At 41.9% G+C, this 22,408-nt stretch overlaps 9 protein-coding genes, 1 long non-coding RNA gene and 1 other non-coding gene across 16 annotated transcripts; 6 read left to right on the top strand and 5 right to left on the bottom strand.

Annotated features, from left to right (window-relative positions):
• Positions 1-136: 136 nt before the first annotated feature.
• Positions 137-2,512, bottom strand: LOC116922170 (forkhead box protein N3). Of its 2 annotated transcripts, none has more exons than XM_032928596.2 (5): positions 2,207-2,512; positions 1,870-2,104; positions 1,396-1,805; positions 922-1,333; positions 137-852 (listed from the first exon to the last, which is right to left on the bottom strand). In XM_032928596.2, the coding sequence occupies exons 1-5, from the start codon at positions 2,291-2,293 to the stop codon at positions 509-511; spliced, it is 1,488 nt and encodes a 495-aa protein (XP_032784487.2). In that variant the 5' UTR covers positions 2,294-2,512; the 3' UTR covers positions 137-508. The 2 variants fall into 2 exon arrangements, with proteins under 2 accessions (XP_032784487.2, XP_032784488.2); XM_032928597.2 differs by having other exon boundaries at positions 922-1,330; positions 2,207-2,511.
• Positions 2,513-2,813: 301 nt separating this feature from the next.
• On the top strand, positions 2,814-6,666 carry LOC116922178 (GATA zinc finger domain-containing protein 10). Of its 5 annotated transcripts, XM_032928609.2 has the most exons (10): positions 2,814-2,993; positions 3,055-3,257; positions 3,320-3,723; positions 3,787-4,001; positions 4,523-4,681; positions 4,758-4,895; positions 4,972-5,132; positions 5,193-5,612; positions 5,681-5,861; positions 5,934-6,202. In XM_032928609.2, the coding sequence occupies exons 1-10, from the start codon at positions 2,941-2,943 to the stop codon at positions 6,184-6,186; spliced, it is 2,187 nt and encodes a 728-aa protein (XP_032784500.2). In that variant the 5' UTR covers positions 2,814-2,940; the 3' UTR covers positions 6,187-6,202. The 5 variants fall into 5 exon arrangements, with proteins under 5 accessions (XP_032784500.2, XP_032784497.2, XP_045029166.1 ...); XM_045173231.1 differs by lacking the exons at positions 2,814-2,993; positions 3,055-3,257; positions 3,320-3,723; positions 3,787-4,001 and adding exons at positions 4,009-4,450; positions 6,527-6,666 and having other exon boundaries at positions 4,525-4,681; XM_032928606.2 differs by lacking the exons at positions 2,814-2,993; positions 3,055-3,257; positions 3,320-3,723; positions 3,787-4,001 and adding an exon at positions 4,008-4,450 and having other exon boundaries at positions 4,525-4,681; positions 5,199-5,612; positions 5,934-6,367.
• Positions 6,656-8,271, top strand: LOC116922177 (alpha-(1,3)-fucosyltransferase C). The gene is made up of 2 exons (XM_032928604.2): positions 6,656-6,914; positions 7,018-8,271. Exons 1-2 carry the CDS (start codon positions 6,711-6,713, stop codon positions 8,131-8,133), a joined length of 1,320 nt encoding a protein of 439 aa, XP_032784495.1. The 5' UTR covers positions 6,656-6,710; the 3' UTR covers positions 8,134-8,271.
• A 287-nt stretch (positions 8,272-8,558) lies between these two features.
• LOC116922194 lies at positions 8,559-9,396 on the bottom strand. The gene is made up of 2 exons (XM_032928629.2): positions 9,102-9,396; positions 8,559-8,994 (listed from the first exon to the last, which is right to left on the bottom strand). Exons 1-2 carry the CDS (start codon positions 9,292-9,294, stop codon positions 8,693-8,695), a joined length of 495 nt encoding a protein of 164 aa, XP_032784520.2. The 5' UTR covers positions 9,295-9,396; the 3' UTR covers positions 8,559-8,692.
• Positions 9,397-9,808: 412 nt separating this feature from the next.
• LOC116920075 (alpha-(1,3)-fucosyltransferase C) lies at positions 9,809-11,345 on the bottom strand. The gene is made up of 2 exons (XM_045173233.1): positions 11,095-11,345; positions 9,809-11,013 (listed from the first exon to the last, which is right to left on the bottom strand). The coding sequence occupies exons 1-2, from the start codon at positions 11,278-11,280 to the stop codon at positions 9,940-9,942; spliced, it is 1,260 nt and encodes a 419-aa protein (XP_045029168.1). The 5' UTR covers positions 11,281-11,345; the 3' UTR covers positions 9,809-9,939.
• Positions 11,346-11,655: 310 nt separating this feature from the next.
• Positions 11,656-13,447, top strand: LOC116934336 (lactosylceramide 4-alpha-galactosyltransferase-like). Its single transcript, XM_032941896.2, is given in 4 exon segments — positions 11,656-11,670; positions 12,769-12,980; positions 13,050-13,244; positions 13,246-13,447. Coding segments are annotated over 4 exon segments (573 nt in total). The 3' UTR covers positions 13,397-13,447.
• Positions 13,448-13,723: 276 nt separating this feature from the next.
• LOC116934335 (alpha-(1,3)-fucosyltransferase C) lies at positions 13,724-16,021 on the bottom strand. The gene is made up of 3 exons (XM_045173232.1): positions 15,696-16,021; positions 15,281-15,630; positions 13,724-15,215 (listed from the first exon to the last, which is right to left on the bottom strand). The coding sequence occupies exons 2-3, from the start codon at positions 15,494-15,496 to the stop codon at positions 14,130-14,132; spliced, it is 1,302 nt and encodes a 433-aa protein (XP_045029167.1). The 5' UTR covers positions 15,497-15,630; positions 15,696-16,021; the 3' UTR covers positions 13,724-14,129.
• A 969-nt stretch (positions 16,022-16,990) lies between these two features.
• Positions 16,991-19,173, top strand: LOC116934337 (patronin-like; the record flags this gene model as incomplete). Its single annotated transcript, XM_045171909.1, has 3 exons — positions 16,991-17,135; positions 17,202-17,484; positions 17,586-19,173. Coding segments are annotated over 3 exons (573 nt in total), but the record flags the coding sequence as incomplete, so codon positions are not given.
• Positions 19,174-19,319: 146 nt separating this feature from the next.
• Trnav-cac lies at positions 19,320-19,392 on the top strand. Its single transcript has one exon. It is a non-coding gene; the product is annotated as a tRNA-Val (tRNA).
• A 702-nt stretch (positions 19,393-20,094) lies between these two features.
• Positions 20,095-21,224, top strand: LOC116934334. Its single transcript, XR_004400609.2, has 2 exons — positions 20,095-20,285; positions 20,968-21,224. It is a non-coding gene; the product is annotated as an uncharacterized LOC116934334 (long non-coding RNA).
• On the bottom strand, positions 20,759-22,323 carry LOC116934333 (asialoglycoprotein receptor 1). The gene is made up of 6 exons (XM_032941893.2): positions 22,074-22,323; positions 21,828-21,985; positions 21,600-21,767; positions 21,449-21,538; positions 21,265-21,367; positions 20,759-21,187 (listed from the first exon to the last, which is right to left on the bottom strand). Exons 1-6 carry the CDS (start codon positions 22,153-22,155, stop codon positions 20,964-20,966), a joined length of 825 nt encoding a protein of 274 aa, XP_032797784.1. The 5' UTR covers positions 22,156-22,323; the 3' UTR covers positions 20,759-20,963.
• Positions 22,324-22,408: the final 85 nt, after the last annotated feature.

Raw genomic sequence — 22,408 nt, forward strand, 5'->3', positions numbered from 1 at the left:
CACGGCGCTAGTGTACACACAGACTCTGATTTTTAAAATATATATATATATTACACAAAATGAAAGAAACTGTTTCCGATTTATCTAGTTGGGTGTTCCGCCAGATACTATATTTTAAACCTGTACAAAAGAAACATTCGTTGGCCAAAATGTCTCTATCGTATATTTATGTATATAATAAGGGGCATTTTCATCAAGCAATAACAAGGAAGACTAGTCGAAAACCAACTATAAGCCCAAAAGAGAAAACATTCAAAACAAACAAACGTGACGTAAAAGTTCTCTCTGCACTTATATGCATAGGGACGTTAAGACATCTTATTTTAATTACATGACGACAGAACTTCTGCATTGGGCACGTCCAGTTGATTCAAATTTAACAACATGGAAAAGAAACTAATTCCCGAATAGTTTTTCCTTTTGTCATTTACTATTTTATCTAGGCTAAGGAGTAAATATTGCTGAGTGCCGAATAGTGATTAACGTGCGGTCAATAGAAACGTAATGATTATCTACATTTAGCGCGGCCTCTGCCTCGGCTTTTACCGCGACCTCTGGCGCGACCGCGACCAAGTCCATTTGATTTGTTTGTTGCTGACGCTCTTTTCAGCTTGATGGGCCTGGGACTTTGACTACTATCGTATGATATAGGTTCACTACTGCTGATTTCAAGTTCACGCACCATATCTGGAACGTGTTCGGCCAGCTTCTGTTCCATCGCTCGTTCCCGTTTCAACGGTCCTACGATACTATGGAGTTTCCGTGGTAACGGTTTGACCAATGGCCGAGGGCTAAAACTGTACGTGTGGTCATCCGAAGGGGACGATTGACAACTCGATGATTCATTTGTCACTTTATAAGATAAGTAACAGGAAAAAATTATGAGCCAGACAAGATGGGAATCGTTCACTAATTGTTTACCTCCACAGTCCAATTCGTTTCGATTGTTATTCATCATATGACTTTGTCCCAATGTGAGCATGGCTTTGGCAGCGCTCACTTCCACGTCAGGATCTTCAACTGTGTTAAACGCTAGTCGGCGACTCAGGAACGGGAAGAGTTTGGGATCGGGTAAGTTAGCGTTTAAACGAATGGAGGAAGACGAAGGTGGGGAAATAGTTTTGTACGTTTGTTTAACAGTGCTCTCCTGCGGCACTGGAAGATCTTTTGTTTTGGTTGGTAAGGTAGCTACCAAGCTTACAGGTGGAGCAGTTTCCTTCATCAAGTCTTGAATCAGTTCTGCTTTAATGTACGAGACTTTGCAAAGGGACTGGATCAGTTGAGGGCGATGCTGGGGATCCACCATCCAAAAAGATCCTTTGCTTAGGTTCTGCTAACATAATAAAAATAAATTACGCAGGTGGCAAACGGAGACAACTGATTTAGACAACTCACCAAACCACATTCCACTTTATAGAAACATTTATTGAGCGATAAGTTGTGTCGTACGGAATTTTTCCATCCAACGGGCGCACTTCGGTAATAAGGAAAATGCTGAGTTATCCAAGAATAGATATCACGAACAGGTAGAGCTTTCGATGCTGATGATTCGATGGCCAAAAATATTAATGTAGAGAAAGAATGGGGTGGCTTGCTCGACGATTCGTCGCCGTTATTCGAATGAAGCGATATTTGGCTCGGTGATGGTTGAGGTGGGGTTGCATCTGGATAGCTGAGATTACTACCATCCCAACTGCTTTCTGTCTCATCACTTTCTGTTGGAGGTGCTTGTTCAACTGGCTTGGCAACAGGCTTTTTTTCCATGATTATTTTCTTCTGCTCTGCTGCAGCTTTTAAGTTGATGCCTAGACATTATTAGATTTCTAGATCCCAGGAATTCAAAACACAGTATTTTTTAAAATAACAGACTCTGAAGAAGGTTGGTGTTCTGAAGCCAAGACAGTGAGGTCAATTCTTCATCCTGTGCAGAACTCTTGTGGTCACTATCACCTTCAATAACTCGAACCTCAAGTTGATTAACTGGGGGGCACAAATCATTCCTTTCATCACAGCTAGAAGTAAGGCCATCTCCATCAGCCAAAATATAAACCTCATGGCCCTGTACAATGCACACATCTGGATGGTTGTTGTTATCAGTTAAGTCCTAAAAAAAAATTAAGAAAACCCCAACACAGTTATCAATTTGTTTCCTATTCTGAAGAATGAAAATCTACAGAGTTTCAAAAACGTATACTCTGGTTAATACCTGTAGGCCCAAAAGAAGTGTGCCATTTTCCGGTGTCTGTAAGTAAATTCTCTGAGACCGTCCTACAAAACGATTGCTCATTTCCATACTCGTAATTTTAATGCCCTCAAACAGACTTGTTCATTAAAACAAACGTATATCTCTTGGCTTGCTTTTTTTCTGCTCGTTCGCTCCAGGAAGCCAACAAGATTAATGAAGCCCGATCAGATGAGATTGTCAGTAGTTTTCAATAAAAGTAAATTGTGGATTTTTTACAAGCACGGTGTGCTGTTCAAGATCACCCATGGCAACCGACAGTTTTGTAATGCACCGTTGTCGTAAGTACGGAAATGTTCTAGATTATTAATAAATTATAAACTTGTATTCTGAAATTAAAGATGAGTATACGACGAGAATTTCACGTCATTATAAAGCAATAATCCGCATTTGAAATTTCTGAAAATTTTCATTTTCCATTTAGAGAATCCGCTTGCCTGGGACTGGGATGAGGGTATCGTTACTGGTAATGTTTTTCACAAGTAAATATATCAATTTAAAAATATGTGTTTAAATTTTAAAGTTTTTTTTCATGCTGAGTGGTGTCCACCACCACAGTATTTATATTTACAACTTAAGTTACTTAACGGACTTACGATTTAATCTTGAATAATTTGACAACTGCGGGTCTCGTTCAGCTACGGATTCCAGTTGTTTACATATTTCAGCCGAAAAATCTCCAATAGTTCAATGAAAAAATGTACAGGTTTTTAACGAGCAATATATGTGCACCTTCGATATGGAGTCGACGGTAAAAACAAATTAAATCTTATTTTTCAATCATATTATCACTCTTCTTGTCCGCAAAACAGGATAAATTTTTCTGTAGTTGTTCCATCCTCATCATTTCATGAAATCAGGAAAAACGGATATGAAGACAAAAACAGAAAGAAGGTCTCTCCACGACAGGCGATACGTGATGGTTTAAAAGAATTGAAAAAAGAGATAAAAAATTGGACTGAAGAAGTAAAAGAAGGATGTACACTTGATCCCATCATGGGAATGCCTCTCCCTGGTAATCTTTGCTTTTCATCCATCGTCTTTCTGTGTTTGTACATCAAACTTTATGATTTTTAGGGGAAGTGGACATGCAGTGGTGTTTCAATGAAAGTATAGATTTTGACCATTGGGTTGTAACATCTGACAGTGATCATAATGAAGGGTACAGTACATCTACCCTAAGTGTAAGTCCCACAGGCAAAGGCCTCTTTAGTGGCAATCTTTCAACACAGCTAGTCAGGGATGGAAAAGTAAAAAAAGCTGGTTATTGTAATTTTAAATCCATCCGACCTCAAAAATCATTCAAACGTGATTCTTTCCATAATTGGAGTGGCTATACACACCTTGTTATGAGAGTGAGGGGTGATGGAAGAAGTTACATGATAACCCTAGGAACCGCCGGCTATTTTGATGTTAACTGGAACGATCAGTTCCATTTTGCTCTGTATACGCGAGGTGGTCCTCATTGGCAAATCTCTAAAGTAAGCAAAACATATTTCACTAACAAAATAGTTTATGTGACTTGTTTCTCGTTGAATGTGTAGATACCCTTTTCCAAGTTCTACATGACTAGTAGAGGACGCATTCAAGATATGCAGGAGCCCATGCCGCTAAATAGAATCACAAGTTTTGGAATTACTGCATCCGATAAGAACAACGGTCCATTCAGGTTGGAGATTGACTACGTGGGGCTTGAGCTGGATCCCTCTCATAAAGAAACTTCTGCTTATGAGCAGTATAAAGTGCCGTATTTTTATGCTGGATACTAGATGCCTGTTTTGTTGATTATCTGTAAATATTTTATGAAAAAGAAAACTGCCAATACAACGCTGGCTGTTTTACTCCCAAGAAAAAATGTACGATAAAATGGCGACTGATAGCTGCAACCATTGCAACCCAACGTTGTTTTCGCTTGCGAGTTTTATAATTGGTTTTGCAATATATGATATATGTAAGCTGGTCGCCAAAATTATTCTTTAAAAAGAAAGGAGGGAGCGTCAAATTCATTACTCGAATAGAACGGGTTTTCTTGTTTCGGTTTCCTAGTTCTAGAACTCTAGAACCTTGAGAAAAATTAGAAGGGGATAGGTAACACACGAGGAATAGGATTACGAGATCGATCGTCTGCTTGTCAAATGGGTATATAGTAGTTTGGCGGGCTTGCTGTTTGGTTTTTCAAAATAAATTAAAAAAATTCAGTTATGCAGAGTAAGTATATGTTGCAATGAAAATCGACTCGATCTTCAGATAGGTATTATATTGCAATTCTCCTACTTCTTTAGACAACTTTAACCTAAGAATGGGAACGCCACAAGTGGTAAATTCCCAGCCACGGCTAATGCGACCCGTTGTCAACCTGAATTACATGCCCAATAACTTCAACAATCAAGCGGGCTATGGATACGTCCAACAGTATTCTGCTTCTGGTGTCAGTTATCGGTACATTATTCTGTGCATGAATTATATAATACTGAACCTGCTTGAAAGTATATGGTTTTGACTAATGCAAAAACAGGGCCCCTGTATATCAGCATGTCCATCAGCATCTTTCAGAGGACTATCAGCAACCATATGGTGCTCAGCTAGTTAACTACGTGCAGATACAGGATTCAGCACAATTGCAAAACCCTCAATGGTCACAGTCAGATTATTTGTATGCAACAAGTTGTGATGACTATAAATGTTTCACAACATTTCTAATTATATCACTTTGTTTAAAAACAATAAAGTCAGTACTTAGAGGAGAGGGCCAGTCGTCCACAAGTGCATTCCCAGCCCAACTACCAACCCTTGTCCAACCAGGTTGATCATTCAGCGAGATTTTTACAAAGGACGGCAGCCATTGCACCACCGTTTATCCGTCAACCGCAAGTTAGAGCAAGTAACAAATGTAACAAAACGTCTAATTTTGATTCAGAACTAACACCCAACTGACAAACCAAACCTTAAGATGTAGACAGCTCCAATTCCTTTGGTTCGACATCGGATGGTATGCATAACCGTCAGCAGACTCAGAATCGTTCACAGAACGTTAAAATCCCCCGTAAGCAGAATCAACCGATGGCCATGCTACCCCCACCGAAACCAGTTCATCGTCGTGCAGATCAGCCCGTGCAAAACTTGGCGAAGAAGCCAAAAACTTCCATGGGATCGCGATCGGAAGCCCAACAGAAAACTCAGATGAAATCGAATCAGGTCAAGCAGAACGAGTACAAGATGCAGCCGGCACAGCAGAGCACCGTCATAAAGAAAGAGCTATATTTGCACGTGGGTAAAGTTGAACGCGACCGCGCGTTGGTTGGAACGATCCCACAGTTGTTCAAATGGCGTTCGGCTCGGCACAGATTCCCGCCAATCTACGAGACTGTTGGTACTGACCTCTCGCACCTGCGAAACGAACTATGATTTCAGCTTTATTTAATTGCTTTTGTTTCGTAGGAACAATCGACGGAAGGCGGAACGCGGTAGACAAGAAACAAAAGATTGAAGATCAATTTGTCGTCCGCAACATGAAGCAGTGGAATCACCATACCGGCTCATCGATGAAAGAGTTGATGGAATGTGTCGTGTATTCATCCGTTCGTGGCCAGGCAAAGTTCTCCGTCGGGACGTGCGTCAGGTAAACTATGCACTGCTATCATCATGACAAAAACGAAGAGTTACATTAATCAAATGTTTGCACGTATCACAGGATTGTCGGTCGGTACATTCCGGACAGTGAAATGTTTCATTGCCTTAAGATCCGGCAAGCGACTGAAAGTGACTTGAACCATTTGACATGCATAGTCAAAAGCTTGGCTGCCAGGTCAGTCTACGTGGAGCCCCTTTTGTCTATTCCAATCACTTCCGCAGTGAATAACGAAGAACCAGAAGAATCTACCAGTGATTCGTATGTACCTCCAGTTTCTGTGGCTGAATCGGATTTCCTCTTCCAGCCTTACTGAAAAATACCCCAAAGAGGTTCGAGATCTCTTATTATTTGTTATTTTCCTTTAACTTTATTTACTTTCGTACTTTATCTGCTATTAGAAGCACCCTGTTTTTGTTTTTTGTATCTTTTGCGAAGTTAATTGGTTTTCTTTTCTTTGTCAACTGTGTCAAGTCCAATAAAGAAGTTGGATAACATTCTGTTCTAGTCAGGTGTGAGACAAGTTCATAAAGGAATTTCACTAGGTTTCGAATAAAAACGAAAATTTGAGTGTTGAATCATACGTCACATTGAGCAGAACGTAGGCTGAAGAAACGAGCCAATATGCCTCATCCATTTCCTGTTTATTTTTCTAGTCCAAAGAGGAAAAGAAATGAAAAAAAAAAAAAAACTGGGCGTGCATTGCAAGCGGGCAATAGCTCCAGGGCTAGAACATTGGCTTGGCGGTAATAGCTGGCTAAAGTCAGAGGACCAAGGCAGCGCACCTGTGACTCAGTATGGTTTTGTCCTTTGCAGCGACACCAACTCACGAACACAGGAATGACGAAAAGCAAAACAAAACCGTCGTTGTGGAAGATAATGCAACTTTTCATGGCCGTTGTCGTGCGCTCTATACCAACCAGATTTTCGACTATCTTCAACTTTATCGGTTGTCTCGCCATGTGTTATTTATTGGTCACCGCCATCGGCTACGCCTCGTCCAATAACGGCGACCACATTATCGAAACTAATGACATTTCACAGGTAAAAATCTACTAATAAAAATTGAATATATACATAAACGTGTCGTTGTTGTCATCGTCATGCTTTGTCCGGTTTCTATTTTGACATTTGCAACGTACAACAGGTAGATTTCCGTCAGGAGCAAATGTCCAATTCCAAACCGGAATCACCAGAGTCACCACCCAAAACGATTTTATTCTGGACGCCGTATTACAATCGGACAGATTTCACCTTCGGATTTGGTCGCGATCCCTTTGTCAAATTCGGCTGCAAAGTGAGCAATTGCATAACAACCAACGATCGCACATTGCTCAATGAGAGCGACGCCGTTATCTTTCACGCGTTGCAAGTTTCTAGTCGAGACCTTCCGGCCCATCGACAGCCGCAACAGCGTTTCATTTTCTTCTTGTACGAAACGATTCCAAACACATCCATCCCGTGCGTTGGCAAATGTCTGCCCTCCAGCCAGTACAAGCCGCACTATTTCAACTGGACAATGACGCACCGTCGCGACTCCGACGTCTACGTGGCAGAACCTTACGGGGCCGTCGCTCCCAAGTATTGGACCCTTCCGACACAGCTGCCCGACGAATTGTCACCTGATACTCTTCCGGCCAATCCAGCTGTTCTCCTCAATCGAAACTATCCGCATCTAGCCAACCGGACGAAGATGGTGGCCTGGTTCGCCTCGCATTGTCCGACCCACAGCCAGCGCGAGGACTACGTCAAAGAATTGTCCAATCACATCCAAGTGGACATTTACGGCAAATGCGGAACGATGGAATGCCTTCCGCGCAACAGCCACCGATGCGAGAGTTTGCTCGACAATTACAAATTCTATTTGGCAGCGGAAAACTCTTTGTGTCCGGACTACGTGTCAGAGAAATTCTACCGGGCGTTGACCAACGACATCGTGCCCATCGTCTACGGCGGGGCCGATTACACCGAGTACGCTCCTCCGCATTCGTTCATCAACATTGCCAACTTCAAGTCGCCAAAACACTTGGCCGACTACCTGACATTGTTGGCCAACAACGACCACCTCTACATGGAATATTTCCAATGGAAAAAACACTACGCCGTCGTTCGATCGCCGAAGAAGGGATGGTGCGACCTGTGCGCCAAACTCAACGAGCCCAGTCAGCAAAAGAAAACGAAAACCTACCAAGACGTAGCCGAATGGTGGGTGAGGAAATTGCCCTGCTATCCAGGGTCATCGTTCCTCATGAGCCACACGTAAATGTTGAAATGTAATTCGTTGTCAAATGTGACCGTCTTTGGTCATTTTCAGTCGCTGCTGTTCCACAATTTCACGCTTTGAAAATGTGGAGAGACGCAAATAATAATAATGAAAAAATACATTTGTATTATGTATTAACCTTGTAAATGTTTTGCTCGGCATAAAAAAAAAAATCTTTATGCGTACAACGAACTCACGCCAGGCTGTTTTTCTTTCTTTTCTTTTTTTAAAAAGTGGGACGTTAATGTTGGAGGCTATTACTTCAAAGGGAGCGACGTAGTTACAAGCAGCTGGCGGAGTAACCACCAGTTGGCTGCAACAAAAGAATGCACACACATTCCGTTTGAAAACAATAAACAGACCTTATCGTTGAAGTGAAATCCTTCAAGATTTTTATTTTATTTTTCGAAAAAGGAAAAGACGAATTGCGGTGTACTGCAGTGTATTCTATGCAAGTCAAGTCGTTGCACATTGACATGCACCTATTTCTTTAAAAAAAACCATTGCACCGTACCAGCTGGACAAACAGTGAGGTAGCTCAAACGAACGTTGACGCATTTTACCAGACAATCAAATCGAGTGGCTTGAAAATTAGGCGAGCGATTGGCAGAAGGCTCTTCCGCTGGAAGTAATGATGAGCTGGTGGATGATTCACTGCTGGGTAATGGACAGCGGTTTCCTGTTGGTTCACTTTTCCCAATCCGGTATCCGAACCTGTTTGTTGAGTACGGCCATTTCCATCGGTTTTGTGCACCAGAAATGCTGCTGGCCCGTGACTCGGATGATACAGGTAACCAGGTGTTATTGCGTGTGCTGGGTAGTAGATGGGCAAGGCGAACTTCCTCGGTGTGGCAGGCCAATCTGAATAAATTCATCGGTATGTTTTACAGACGCATTTCAGAGCGTAGGAAAATGAACAGAAAGGAAAATCGGGATTCACGAATTTGATGAGCAAATGTCTGAAATACTTTGAGGAAGATCGTTTGCCGTTTGATGTCCTTGAAACCTGTGCAGCAGACTATGAATTATGGAGTGATGCGGGTAAATGTCGTGATCGAACGACGACGAATCCACTGCAGATCCTCGGTGATGGTTTCCTAGACAACCAAGTGGCAAGGATGCCACGAAACAGCAGAAAAACGACAGCCAACAAGAAAGCATTTTCTTCGAATGAGCCTACACTCAGCAGGGGGCATTCCTTTTTATAGTACAGGTCAGTGCCGTGTAGGCCCGTACCTGTTGAACCTGGAAACTCTTGAACCAGTTTGACGAGTTCTCTTCTCAAACAACTTCCATCCTATGCCTATAGTTTTGGGGAAAAAAAAAACAAATCTGATAAGCGATAAAGGTCACGGTCGCGTCTCACAAAGTGCATTCACATTTGAGTTGATTCGCCAAGTTAAAGGTACAAGTCTCTAGACGGACTCTTTTCAGCCCAAAGCGCTTTTTGGAACGAGGAAGATCGTTAATAAACGTCATGACGTCCAGCCCGTACGCAGTCGGTAAATAAAATCAGTCCATATTCAAATAAAAATCATTTCATTGGGCCGTCCTTAAATGACGTCACGCAGTTTTGCCATCCATTCGCAGGTATCTGTGTTGAACTTGATGTTTCTTTTCTTTTAGCATCACTTTGGACGAAAAGTTCAATGATAGAGATAGAGATAAGACGATGGTGTTTTTATTTATTTATTGTTTTCATTTGACAAAAACATTTGGACTTTTGACATCACATTTTCAAAATGTCGCAAGCCGTCACAAAATCTTGGATAAATCTGGTTGGGGACGTCGTTTATGAACGGCTTCTTAATACGAAACAGACTTGATGTAAGACGAGCCTGCCAAACAAGGAGCTTCGTCGTACCACCATTTGGCAAGGCTTTCATAACTTTTGCTTTGCTCAGTTGGGTCGTTGAGTTTCTCGCACAAGTCGCACCAACCGTTGAGCGGTTTTCGTATCACTTCGTAATCTTTCTTCCAGTCGAAATATTTGCTGTAAAGGGCGTCGTTCTTGGCCAGCAACATCAAATATTCGGCCAACTGCTTTGGTGACTGGAAATCGGCAACATTGACGTAAGAATTGGGGGGCGCGTACTGGCTGTAATCCGCCCCGCCAAACACCACGGGCACGACGCTGTTCATCAAGGCGCGATAAAACTTTTCAGTGACGTAATCCGGACACAGGGAATTCTCTGCGGCCAAATAAAACCTGTAATTAACGAGGACGCGCGTGTCGCATCGCGGATCGTTGTAAGGCAAACATTGCAACGTGCCGCATTTGCCGTAAACGTCGACCGGGATGAACTCGGCCAACTTGTTGACGTAATCCTCGCGCTGGCTGTGCGTCGGGCAATGTGAATTGAACCAGGCCATCAACTTGGTCCTGTTGGCCAATTGCGGATACGTTCGGGTGAATAAATCTCTCGGCTTAGGCAACGATTGGCCGGATTTTAACTTGGGCGGAAGTTGGTGGATGGGCTCGGAATTCCGACGTCGTCTCAGCGCACCGTACGATTTGCTCAGGTAAATGTCTGAATCCCTGCGATGCGTCATTGTCCAGTTGTAGAAATGCGGACGCGAAAAGAAGGGCAGGTCATGTCCGCCCGGAAGAGTTTCAAACAGCAGCATAATAAATCGCTGATGAGGCAAACGATGCGTTGGTAGATCGCGTTCCGCATAATCGCCAGCGTGGATGATGACACCGTCGCTTTGATTGAATAAACTTCTGTCGTTGGTTGCGATGCAATTTGTAACTCGACATCCAGCGTCGATGAACGGTTGCCGGCCGAAACCGAACGTCATATCCGTTTGGTTGTAGAACGTGTTCCAGTACAGGATGATTTTACTTTTGACGCCAATCTGCTCGCTGGCTGATGATGTCTGAAGTTAGTGAAAACTTTCACACATCAGTTAATCTGACTCACGGAATTCTAATTGAAAATTCACAAATGCTCCACTTACCTCAGTTGGACCGTCATCTCTGACCGAATGGAAGCTGATGGTCGACACTGACGGCGGAGCATTTCCACCACGACGTAACACAAACAACACCAAGAAAAAGATGCCCAAACTCTTGATGATGATTCTTTTGAACAGATTCAAGCGATGCAATTTCATTTTCGAATGTGACCAAAATGTTCTGCTCATCGGCGGCACAAACTTCGTTTGCCGCCGCGTGCATGCGGAATGGTCGGGACACGACCAACGCCAAATGCATTCTTTCCCACAAAAAAAATAAATAAAAAGAAGAAGAAGAAAACAAGCTGTTCAAAACAAAAAAAACAAGACCCTCCTTTTTTGGGGCCGTTCATAAATTACGTCCCGCGCCAGAGGGGGAGGGTCTACAAGGTTTTGTGACGGCTTGCGACTAGCGGAAGACGGGGGAGATTTCGAAAATGTAATGTCACAAGTCCCAATTTATTTTATTTTTTGTTCACAAAAAAAAGAAAAAAACTGTGTGACGTCATTTATAGATGGCCCGATAGAAGCTGATCAAAAACAAGACCCTCCTCGTTTGCAAGGATGGCAACTGAAAAGGTAAAGCGCTCGGGGCATCAGAGTTAGCTGCTGGTCGTGACAGTTGAAAGCGAACTCGTGTGATAGTTCACTATTTCAGATAACTGAAAGTTATATCTTTTCTTGTTGATCAGCCATTCCTTTATAGGAAATACGGCGCCTCTTTGTTATTTGTGTTTTGGCCAGCAGGCAATAACCTCCCGTGGCTTCGGTGAGACGGTATGGAAAGGGCAGATGAAAAGAAAAGGAAGAGAGGTTAAAGAAAACGAATATTCAATCGCTGTCCTTGAATTTCATCACATAAACACCAGGTAGGTTGGGTAACGACGCCATTTTCGTCTTGGCCCCCCCTGTCGGCGTCCAACAATTTTGTTTACAAAGAATCTTTGTTGGAACTGTTGGAATCCGCTATTTCAGCAATTATGTTCAAGGCATTCCTACTCCTTTAGTTCTACCTACGAAAATGAATTAAATTTTTGAATTTTTAAAAGTCATGGCTTTCGGGAATTCATGGCCAGTCTCTTGGTAACTACACGATGGTAATGCACCGAGAAAGAAAACATGAAACTCTTGCATCGTATCCCAACGCTCATAGGGCTGTTCTACAACCTAATAAGGATCATTTGAATATTACTATCATCATTTTTATTGTTACGACGAAAAATTCGGCAGATGGCAGCTATGCAACAAGTGTAATTTTAGAGCTAGACGTCGGGAATCAGTCACGGGGAGGGTCCTGTGGGGCGACCCAAACTCGCGAACGAATTCTGCTGCAGTTAAAGAAGATTGGGTCATTGACCGCGACTTGCTGAATGCCCATATCATTGGAGATTTCATCGTTGATTGGCTTTGATGTTTGGCTTTAGGGTACCCTCTAACCTAAACGAACCGAACAGACGAGGTGAAGGGTTTACGTACACGGGCTACGCAATCCTTTAGTCACACTGTGGCGGTTCAGCAGAAAAGGCATCTACATTATCATAGTCTCAGTTCCAAATTTTCGAGAACTGCTGCTGCCTTTCCTCTTCCAGCTTCGAATCATTGTTGGGTCAAACCCAGCGCGAGATTGTGTGCAGGATGACGTCCAGAAACAGGACGGACGTTGGGCAATTTTCATAGGTAGTCGTTGGCCATGGCCTCCGTTTGTTAACGCTGCACAAATACGGAGGCTATTACTTCGATCTGGACATCATCTTTGTTCGACCAGTGACGTTCTATCGCAATTTCGTCGCCGCCGAAGACGCTACCAGATTGAACAATGACGTCATTCATGTAGATGTGAAAAATCCATTCAGCGAAATGGCCATTCAAGATTTTGTCCCCAATTTCAGGCAAGTATGTTTTAACTTGTGATGCACATTTAGCAAAACTAAAAATTAAACAGTTTTTGCAATAAATAGGCCCGAAATTTGGGGACATAATGGCCCGGCCTTGATTCTACGCGTTTTACAAAAGTGGTGCAACGTTACGGATGTCCAGTCGATGGATTACGTCAAATGTCGCGGTTTCAACGTTCTGCCGACATCATCGTTTCATCCGATTCCCTTCAATAAAATGATCACTTTATTTGTCCAGCCGCCGGCGAATGAAACATCTCAGCTGGCTGACGGAGAGAGTGATTGGAGTTCACGTTTGGAACAAATCAAGTAAAAATCAACCAATCTACAAGAATTCGACGCAGGATTACACTCGATTGGCTCGAACCAATTGCCCCGTTGCCTTTTCTATTGCACCTGATGTCTTTTAAGTAACACTGTTACAAATGCCTAGTATATACAGTACAGTACATTTAAGTCACGTTGGTAGGGAAGTTTGGCAGTTTTATCGGGATATGGTGATCCACCGAAATAAAACATGGAACTTGCATTTCTACACACCGACACGGCGTTCAAAGAGCGGCTTGGTTTTTGGTTTCTTTGGGTTGTAAATTTGCATTTGCTTTGTCTTTGAAAACGCATAGAAGATGGCGGCTATGCAAATGTGACCTTGAAGATGGTCACGACCGCGCGACATCTTTCAAAGTCAACGTGGCGATACATTCTGTTTACACACACACTTAGATCTTCACGATGGATAAAAACTACGGCGTTGTATTCAAATAGTGACAACGATTCTAAATAACAATTGCAAATAGATTTAAAGAATTTGTTGAAAGAAGCACAGCTGCATGTAGTACTTTGGGGAGGTGGGAATGTATTGTCGGCCATTGTGGGTAATGGATAGGAACTAACACATTCGGCAAACATTTCGGTGAAACAGCACCTTCCGCAAACTCCCCGTACAGCCATACAGGACGTGCTTTTATTTGTAAAACAGAAAACTATTCAATTAGATCGACTATAATGGCTGTAGGAGTGATGCATCACGTCCGTGTATAAATAAACGACATCCAGGCAAAGACGAGACAAAAAAGTTCTTCTTCTAACTTGACAACAATCAAAATCAAAGAACATTGAAAGCCAATGGTGATATTCGTTCATCTACGAATCGTGATTGAGAACAGTTTGAATAAAAGTGTCGCCCGAATAACAAGGCACGTCATCGTACCACCATTTGGCCATACTGTCGTAGACTTTGGTCGGTTCCAGCGGATCGTTTAATTTCTCGCACAAATCGCACCAGCCATCCAGCGGACCCCTCAGCACGTCGTAGTCTTTTTTCCATTCGAAATATTTCAAGTAGAGGGCCTCGTTCTTGTCCAGCAACAACAGGTACTCGGCCAGATGTTTGGGCGAGGCGAAATCGGCGACGTGGATGTACGAATGCGGAGGAGCGTACGCCGCGTAATCCGCACCCCCGTACACCACCGGAATGATGTCCGTTTTCAAAGCTCGATAGAATTTCTCGCTGACGTAATCGGCGCACAGCGAATTCTCCGCCGACATGTAGAATTTGTACTCGTCCAACAGATTGTTGCACCTGTCGCTGTTCTTCGGTAGACACGTCAAGTTGCCGCAGTTTCCGTAAATGTCGACGGGCATGTACTTGCCCAGCTGGCGGATGTAGTCTTCCCTGCGACCATGCGTCCTCTGGTTGGAACAGAACCAAGCCAATAATTTATCTTTTTTAGCCAAACGCGGGTGATTGCGAACTGTTTCCATCAGTTTGGCTGGCGCTATTGGCCTCTCTCCGGGTGCTAAAGTGGGCGGCAATTGTTCCATCCACGGGGACGACGCTTTGCGTTTTATTTTGCCGTAAGGTTCCGCGCAATAAATGTCAGAGTCTCGTCGATGCGTCATTGTCCAATTGAAGAAGTGGTCGACAACGTTCGAGAAATAAATGGCGCTGTCGCGAGCCAACGGCAACGTTTCGAATAAATAGAAAATGTATCGCTGGTGCCGACGTCTTTTGCTCGGCAAATCGCTCAAATTGAACTGACCGGCGTGAAAAATGATGGCGTCGCTCTGATCGAGCAGATTTCGATCGGCCGTGGCCACGCAGTTGGTGACTTTGCAGCCGGCCTTGATAAACGGTTGCTGGCCAAAGCCGAATATCATGTCGGGTCTGTCGTAATAGCCCGTCCAGTACAAGATTCGTTTCGGTTCTGATTCTGGATGATCAGCATCCTATCCAATAAAACCAACTTGAACAAAAACAGAAAGTCAAATGCGATTCAATGCTTTATAAATACCTCAATTTCAGCTTGGAATGTGTTGCTCTCCGTCAGGCCCAATTGACTATTGTCTATGACGTGACGACTGCTGCTGACGACAAGTAAATAGCCAACGCAGACGACGAGCAACAATGAAACGAGGGTCCTGGGCCGACGTAGACGCGTGAACAGTGCGATCGCGGACGATTGGATCGTTTCCCGCGACTTGCTCAACCCCATCATCGGAGATCTCATCGTAACTCGACGGTCGGCCAGAGACTGAAAGTCCTTTCCATTTTTGTTGCACGAACGCTGGGTGGTGACGATCCAAGATGCGAACGACAGGGGCGGTGTTTTCGGTTGAATTGCCCGCAGCAGCAGCTATCTTGCTGTAAAAGAAAAAAGAAGTTGGAGCGTGAAAAGAATACAGGGAAATCTTTAACGATCTATTTACCAGTCTCTGTTGTTCATGGTCAGGTTTCTTGAAAACATATGGTTTCGGTTGCATCATTTGAAAATGAATTCACTTGGGTGCCATTGTGAATGCGTAAACTAGATGGAGCTACGTGGCAAAATGTGTACCAGACAGCCGTAAAAGTTCATGAGACTTGCTGTTGAATTCACTGATTCTCGACCGAGACACGCATTAATTGCACCTGTCGCCTGTACCACCTGTTTCACTAGCTCGTTTAGATCATCTGTTGGTTTTTGTTCTTCCACGTTGATGCGTAATTATTGCTGTGCATGAAACGTACCGCATGTTTCACTGACCAGTAAAAGAGACATTTACGTACCAAGTTAACTGCAAACAGATGACTTTACACAGTTGTTTGTGCACGTCAACAATCAGCGGGATATGCACATCCTCTCCCTTGAGCTCCCACCGACCGACCAGATGTGCCTTCTTCCGCCTTCTTCCCACGTTTGTTTCTGCCTCCGTTTGTTGGTTTGACTATCAAACGGATAGTCTAAATACCAAGCCCTTGATGAATACATTTTGTCAAGTGCCCGTCGGTTGCGTATATTATCTGAAGCCTATAGTTACATGAGGAGATGGTAGAATGATGAGATGTTAAGTGATGTAATGTGCCCGAATGGTTGTAGTAGCAGCAATCTCTTTTTGAAATTGGGAAATTGTCTGGATACGCTTTCAACATCCACCATGTCTCTGTGTGTTCCTCGATGAGAGAATGTCCTAATATTCATTCCAATTCAACATGGCCAGTCAAGTTGTCTTAATTGTTCTATACGGTGATGGTCAGTCCGGCCGTGAGTCACGGTGTGTAATCAACTAATCGTGACAGCTTTGCATTTGAACCATATGATGACTGCCACAACGCCATAGTGACATATTCTTATGCATCCAAACTGCCTTGTATAGTATCTGTCTTACGTACGTAACTATAGAATAATATGGGAACTTGTTAAAAAGAATGACAAATGCAATTTTCTGGCTTAGCTTACCTTATTCGTTTGAGAAATCCTGTAGCGAATTGACCAAATCCAGCCTTCATACATGACACGTTAATTTCTCGTTTCTATTTTCTCATTTTGTCGCGTCATTTGATTAGAGATAGCCACATTCACCCTGCTGCAATATGAACGATAAGGCACCTATCAACAATGTTACTCACCAAAAGAAAAATGTATGGCAAGCCAAATGTACCGGCCGAATCGAATGATGATCCGCGCGCGAATATAATGATAATTTTCGACTTGATGATATAGTTTTGGACTTGATGATATCTCTGTCGCCTAAGGGGTGTCTGCAGCTCACAGATAGGAATCCTGCTAGCTCTACGCCAGAACACCACCGCTGGGCGGGGGAAGCGGGGTAATCACCGCGGTTTCGACGATGGCGCTAGTGATGTTAGCTCAAATCAAGATTACATCGGTACGCTTGAATTTTGTTGTTGTTGTTGTTGTTGTTGATGCTGATAGTTTGGTGTCGCTCGTTCAGGTCCTCGATTGTACAAGCAGCCGGCGGCTCGTTCCAACCGTTCCATCATTTTGAACGCGGTCGAGTATTGCGTCTTCCCCGGCGTGGTGAATCGCGAGGCCAAGCAGCGGGTGCTCGAGGAAATCACACGGTCGGAGAGCAAGAATTTCCTCGTCTTGTTCCGCGACGGCGGCCTCACCTTCCGCGCCCTCTACTCGTTCAATCCCGAAAAAGAAGAAATCATCAAAATGTACGGCACTGGATCGAAAATGGTCAACGACACCATGTTCGAAAAATTCTTCAAGTACGAACGTTTTTAGATGATTATTATTTATTTATTTTTATTTTTTTAAATGGTTCATTTTTAACATTTAAAAAAAAAATGGGCATTTGTCGATTCGACAGATACAATTCCGATGGCAAGTGTTTTTCGCAGGTGCACACCAAACACTTGACTGTCACGATCGACGCGTTCACGATCCACGCCGGCCTGTGGCAGGGAAAGAAGCAAAGCCTACCCAACAAAAAGGATATGACGTTGGTCATCTAAAAGCGAACAAATTCAAATTCAAAAATAACAAAAACAAAAAGAAAAAAAAATCGGGAATGAGAAAAACAAACAAATGAAACGAATCTGCGTGAATAGCATTTTTCTTTTTTCTTGAACAAGATCAACCCGGAATTCATCAATCGTTTTCTTGAGCTGTTCGTATTGGCCTTTAGTTATGACACGGACTTTAAATTGAAAAAAAAAAAGGGGGGAAGAGATTCACGCAATCAAATGACCCAAACATAATCAATCGGCGTTTTTTTTTTTTTCGTCCGTTTTTTCCGTTTGTTTTACATTGTTTGTTTGATTTTTTTTTGTTTTCGGCTAACCCCTCTTTGACATTCCTATTGGCTAACGTGATAACCTCGCTGTATAGGGATCGCCAGAGTTGAATTCACCGTCACGTTCGGCAAAAATAATGGATGAAATAATGTTTGTTTGTTTCCCCTTATCCTTTCTCTTACTTTGGTCTTTGCTCCGTTTAATTTTTTTTTTTTTTATTGGTCCCCGCTCCATCTCCCCGCCCCCCTTACTTCATTATGACCACTCGAAGAGATTAACCCGCTTAACCTAGCGAAATTCAAAATAAATAAAAAAAAAAGTCGATCGTTTTTTTTTTCTCTTTCCAAACTCAATTTGTTTCATCCCTTATTCAGCGCCCTCCTTTTATCATAGTGTCACCCTCCATTTTGTTTTTTTTTGGAAAGTAACTCTCCAATCGCGCGCTCTCCTATAACCGCGACTGCTAACTGATGTGTCAACTGATTAGTTATTTTGCCCTCACAAAACCCGCCCTCACATTTGATCCAGTGCCGTAATTTTAATTTTTTTTTTCTATTATTATTATTTAAAAAACAAAACAAAGTAGAGCAAATGGCAATTGTTTTATCGATTTTTTCTTTGCGTGAGTCGTGTAGTGGAAGCTGCACATTTGATAAGAGAAAATGTAACAGCAAAAAAAAAAATTTAAAACAATTGAGAGAAAAAAGAAAATTAAGCGGCTACGCAACGGAAGGTTGGGATTAAGTTGAGGGACGTGTTTGCTGTCAACTGTAAATAGCGTTGTGTAGTTGTTAAGCGTTGGCCAGCAAATCAACCGTCAAAACATTACAGCTTTGAGCCATCATTTTTTGTTTTCTAAGTTCTTATCTCTTTATTTTGTCCTATTTTATTGTGTTGCAGTTCTTTTTTCTTTTTTTAAATACCCCTCCCCTCCCCCTATTTTGTTCTTAATATCCTCGCCACTTGTTCGCTCCAACCCCCTTTTTGGCTGTTCCTCCTTCTTTTGTAGTTCACGCATTTTTTTTTTTTTCTATTATTTTTTTAAAACGTCTTTTTCTAACGAACTTACCCCGCCTGCCCGTCACGGGCTTTATTCTCTACCTTCTCCATCCATATGTGCAGCAGCTGCCAAGTTCAATACAATAACCAACATGGAAATAGTATTGGCTTCTGTCTATTTTTTTTTTTTAAGTTGGAGTTATACAGTATAACAAAACAATTCGTTATTACTTCATTACAACAACGCGCAATCAAAATGTTGTATTTTTTATTCTATCATTTAACCTATGGAAAGCTTTTACATGGCAGCACTTGTAGTGTAGTGGTTATCACGGCTGTCTCACACACAGCAGGTCCTCAGTTCGATCCTGGGCAGGTGCATGATTTTTCTTAACGAATAACGTAAAAAACGAAAAAATTCTTTAAGTATCGTCGATAACGGGACCGAAAATAGAATCACGAGCCTTATGGTTTCGTGTTGTGTTAGAACGAAATAGGGCAAAGGGTTTTGTAGAGAAAGAACTGATGATAGGGAAAATTTCATTCCACTATTATCGAATGTAAACCATTCACGTGGAATAATCGACAACCAAATGAAAACGCAAACAGGCAATTTTTTAACATATATTTTGCTTGATAAACGTGTTGAGGCATGCTCCAGCTTCTTGCCGTATGAACGTTTCCATAATGAAATGCTTTCTTTTGTTATCCATCACCAGAATTCTTCTGCATAAAAACCAAGTTCAGGCTATAAAAGGATCTCTATTTCTTGATACAAATAGCTTGCCAAAATTTATTATCTTTTGGTTTAGGGGTTTAAATAGTGTAACTCATCGGGTTCAGAGATCAAGACTCCAAGTTTTCTTAGGTTCCACAAGGCCATGCCATTTCCTAGCTACAGTAAAACGTGGAATGTAGTTAGGGTTCGATACCAACGTAAAAAGACGTGAATTAAATTGAATTTAAAGCTTCCAAAAATCAATAAATAAAAAATAAATAAATATATGGAAAATGTATCCTACATTTTTTTCCCCACACACTTGCAATGCAAACTTTTGCTCTTCTGCAAAATTTCCACACAATCTCTGAATCTGAACATCACAGGCAACCCAGCTTTTTTGCTTTCCACTTGAAATTCCAAACATTCTCCGAGCTCGGTCGCAACAATACACAGATGGCGATAAATTTTCAAAGCATGCAAGTTCTGATGGAACCTCGTTAAAGTTGTTGTGATAAAATTTTTCCATCAATCACACAATCAGTCGCAACATCAGGTAGGCCTACTTTATTCAAAAAATTCCGTCCATGAAACTAGAAAGCTAAAATTAGCTGTTGAATGTGACCAAAAATATTCATTGCATTCAATGCAAGAATTATGTGAAATGTTTGCAATCGCTGTCTGCCTTTCAGCGTGACAACGACAAGCATCGTCGAAAGCCGTTTTACATACTCAGCCATTTTGAGCCATTTTAAGAAGTTTAATGAATTTGAAATTCAACAATCGCCATTGCCTTTGTATCTGGTTTATAATTTTGGCCCCTACTGTAAATTTTTAATAATTTATATTTAAGTCTTGTGACACAAGATTTACTCTAGCTCCTTAACTATAATTGCCCCGCCATTTTGGCCCAGCCCTTAAATTTAAGAGAAATTTGAAAATTCATTCATCATTGCTATTTTTTAGACATCGATTTGCAGTAGATAAAATAGATTAGTATGCGGCTAGAACTTATCCGGAACACAAGCCTCAACCAAAATCTATATTGTATTTTTGTCTCTTTGTAATAACGCAAATAGAGCTGTGATGAAAAAATAATAATCAATCCGACTCACCCGATCCCCCTACATAAAACTAAGTTCAGGCTACAAAAGGAATTGTTTTTCTTGATAGAGCTATTAAACAAATAGCTTGCCAAAATTTACAATCTTCTGAATTTTGCTGTTAAATTATTTTAGGGGTGAAGTTCACATGTACCAGGATATCTCACGTAGCAGTGATTATCATTCCATCCGTTACTCGATCCCGAATACAGGAAAACCATGCAGTCTTCCTCAGAATTTCCAGCATTTGGTTCTCTTGGCCCCCAATTCGTGTAACCTGAAAGGGGTGCTCCAGTAGTTTCCCAGACAAAGATTCCCTCTAGATTTCTATCACTAAGAGACGACCACTGCTCAACTACAATGTGTAATAATATAAAACATGAGTAATATTATGGAAATTTGTTTGTGTTGAAATCTTTTTCTGACACTTACAGTACCAAGTAGAGGTAATTATTCGTTCTTCTTCGGAAGACTCCAGAGAGACAAGTTTCATGCCGTTCTGGTAGCAAAAATTCATTTGGTCATCCCAGTATAGCTATACGCGTTAAAATTATAATGAAAAGGGATCAAGTTACATAGGGACTAATTAATTATATTTGTCAATTGAAATAGTCACCTGTTCAGTATTAAAGCAGTAGCAAGAAATTTCGTCTACAATTCGACCACATACGGAGGTTGGTCCCAAATTCAATGGACATAGAACCGCCTGTAGAAAAAAGCAATTGCAATTTTACTCAAGAAATTATTTAAAAGAAAAAGGAAGATACCTTTTGAATTTTTAGCTGCAAAACCGATGCTCTAGTTCCCCGAGAACGTAATGTAGCCACCGAAGATGTAGTATACATGGCAGGAGGCAAGTCTTTATTGGATGCCTCGTACTTCATTTGGTTTTCTATTTGAAGGATAGGGGAGTCCTTCCCAACTCCGTCATGTACCTTCGCAAGATCAGCCGTTTAAAAAATTGTACAAGAATTTGATAAAATGTTTTTATTTACTGTCAGGTAATCTTGAACATCTTCGAAACGTTCGTTGATCAAAGTGAAGGCCAATATGCGATCGCCTTGCGTCTGGATGTCCCATACGCATTCGTCGCCATGCAGAGATGGGATGTCAATGACCACCGAATCTTCGACAAAAATCTTCCCTCCACACGCTGAAAAACAAAAAGTTACAGTACACATCAAATAATTCTTTTTGGAGATGTGGAATGGGAATACTATTAATAAAGGGAAAACTCTTACGGAGAGAGGCAACATTTCCATCAGCATACGTTAGAAGTACAACGAAAGTGAGAATATAGAATAAAGGAATCGTTTTAACCATTTTTTAAACTAAACTCTTTTTTTTTTTTGCAATTAAAATGAAATATCAAAACCGAATGCCAGTTTGCAGGCCGCAGAAAAATGTTTCTAATGGATTACGTATTCTAATGCAAAACGGTTCAGTTATATATACAGACAACTGGTTGTATGATAGCCTATACCAATAACTGATATGTCAAAGTCAATATGCTCTGGTAGGTCCTACGACGCCATTTCAATGTCAGATATTGATAACTCAAATGCCACACCAGTAA

Source organism: Daphnia magna, linkage group LG4 (assembly GCF_020631705.1).
Source record: "Daphnia magna isolate NIES linkage group LG4, ASM2063170v1.1, whole genome shotgun sequence".
Classification (NCBI taxonomy): domain Eukaryota; kingdom Metazoa; phylum Arthropoda; class Branchiopoda; order Diplostraca; family Daphniidae; genus Daphnia; species Daphnia magna.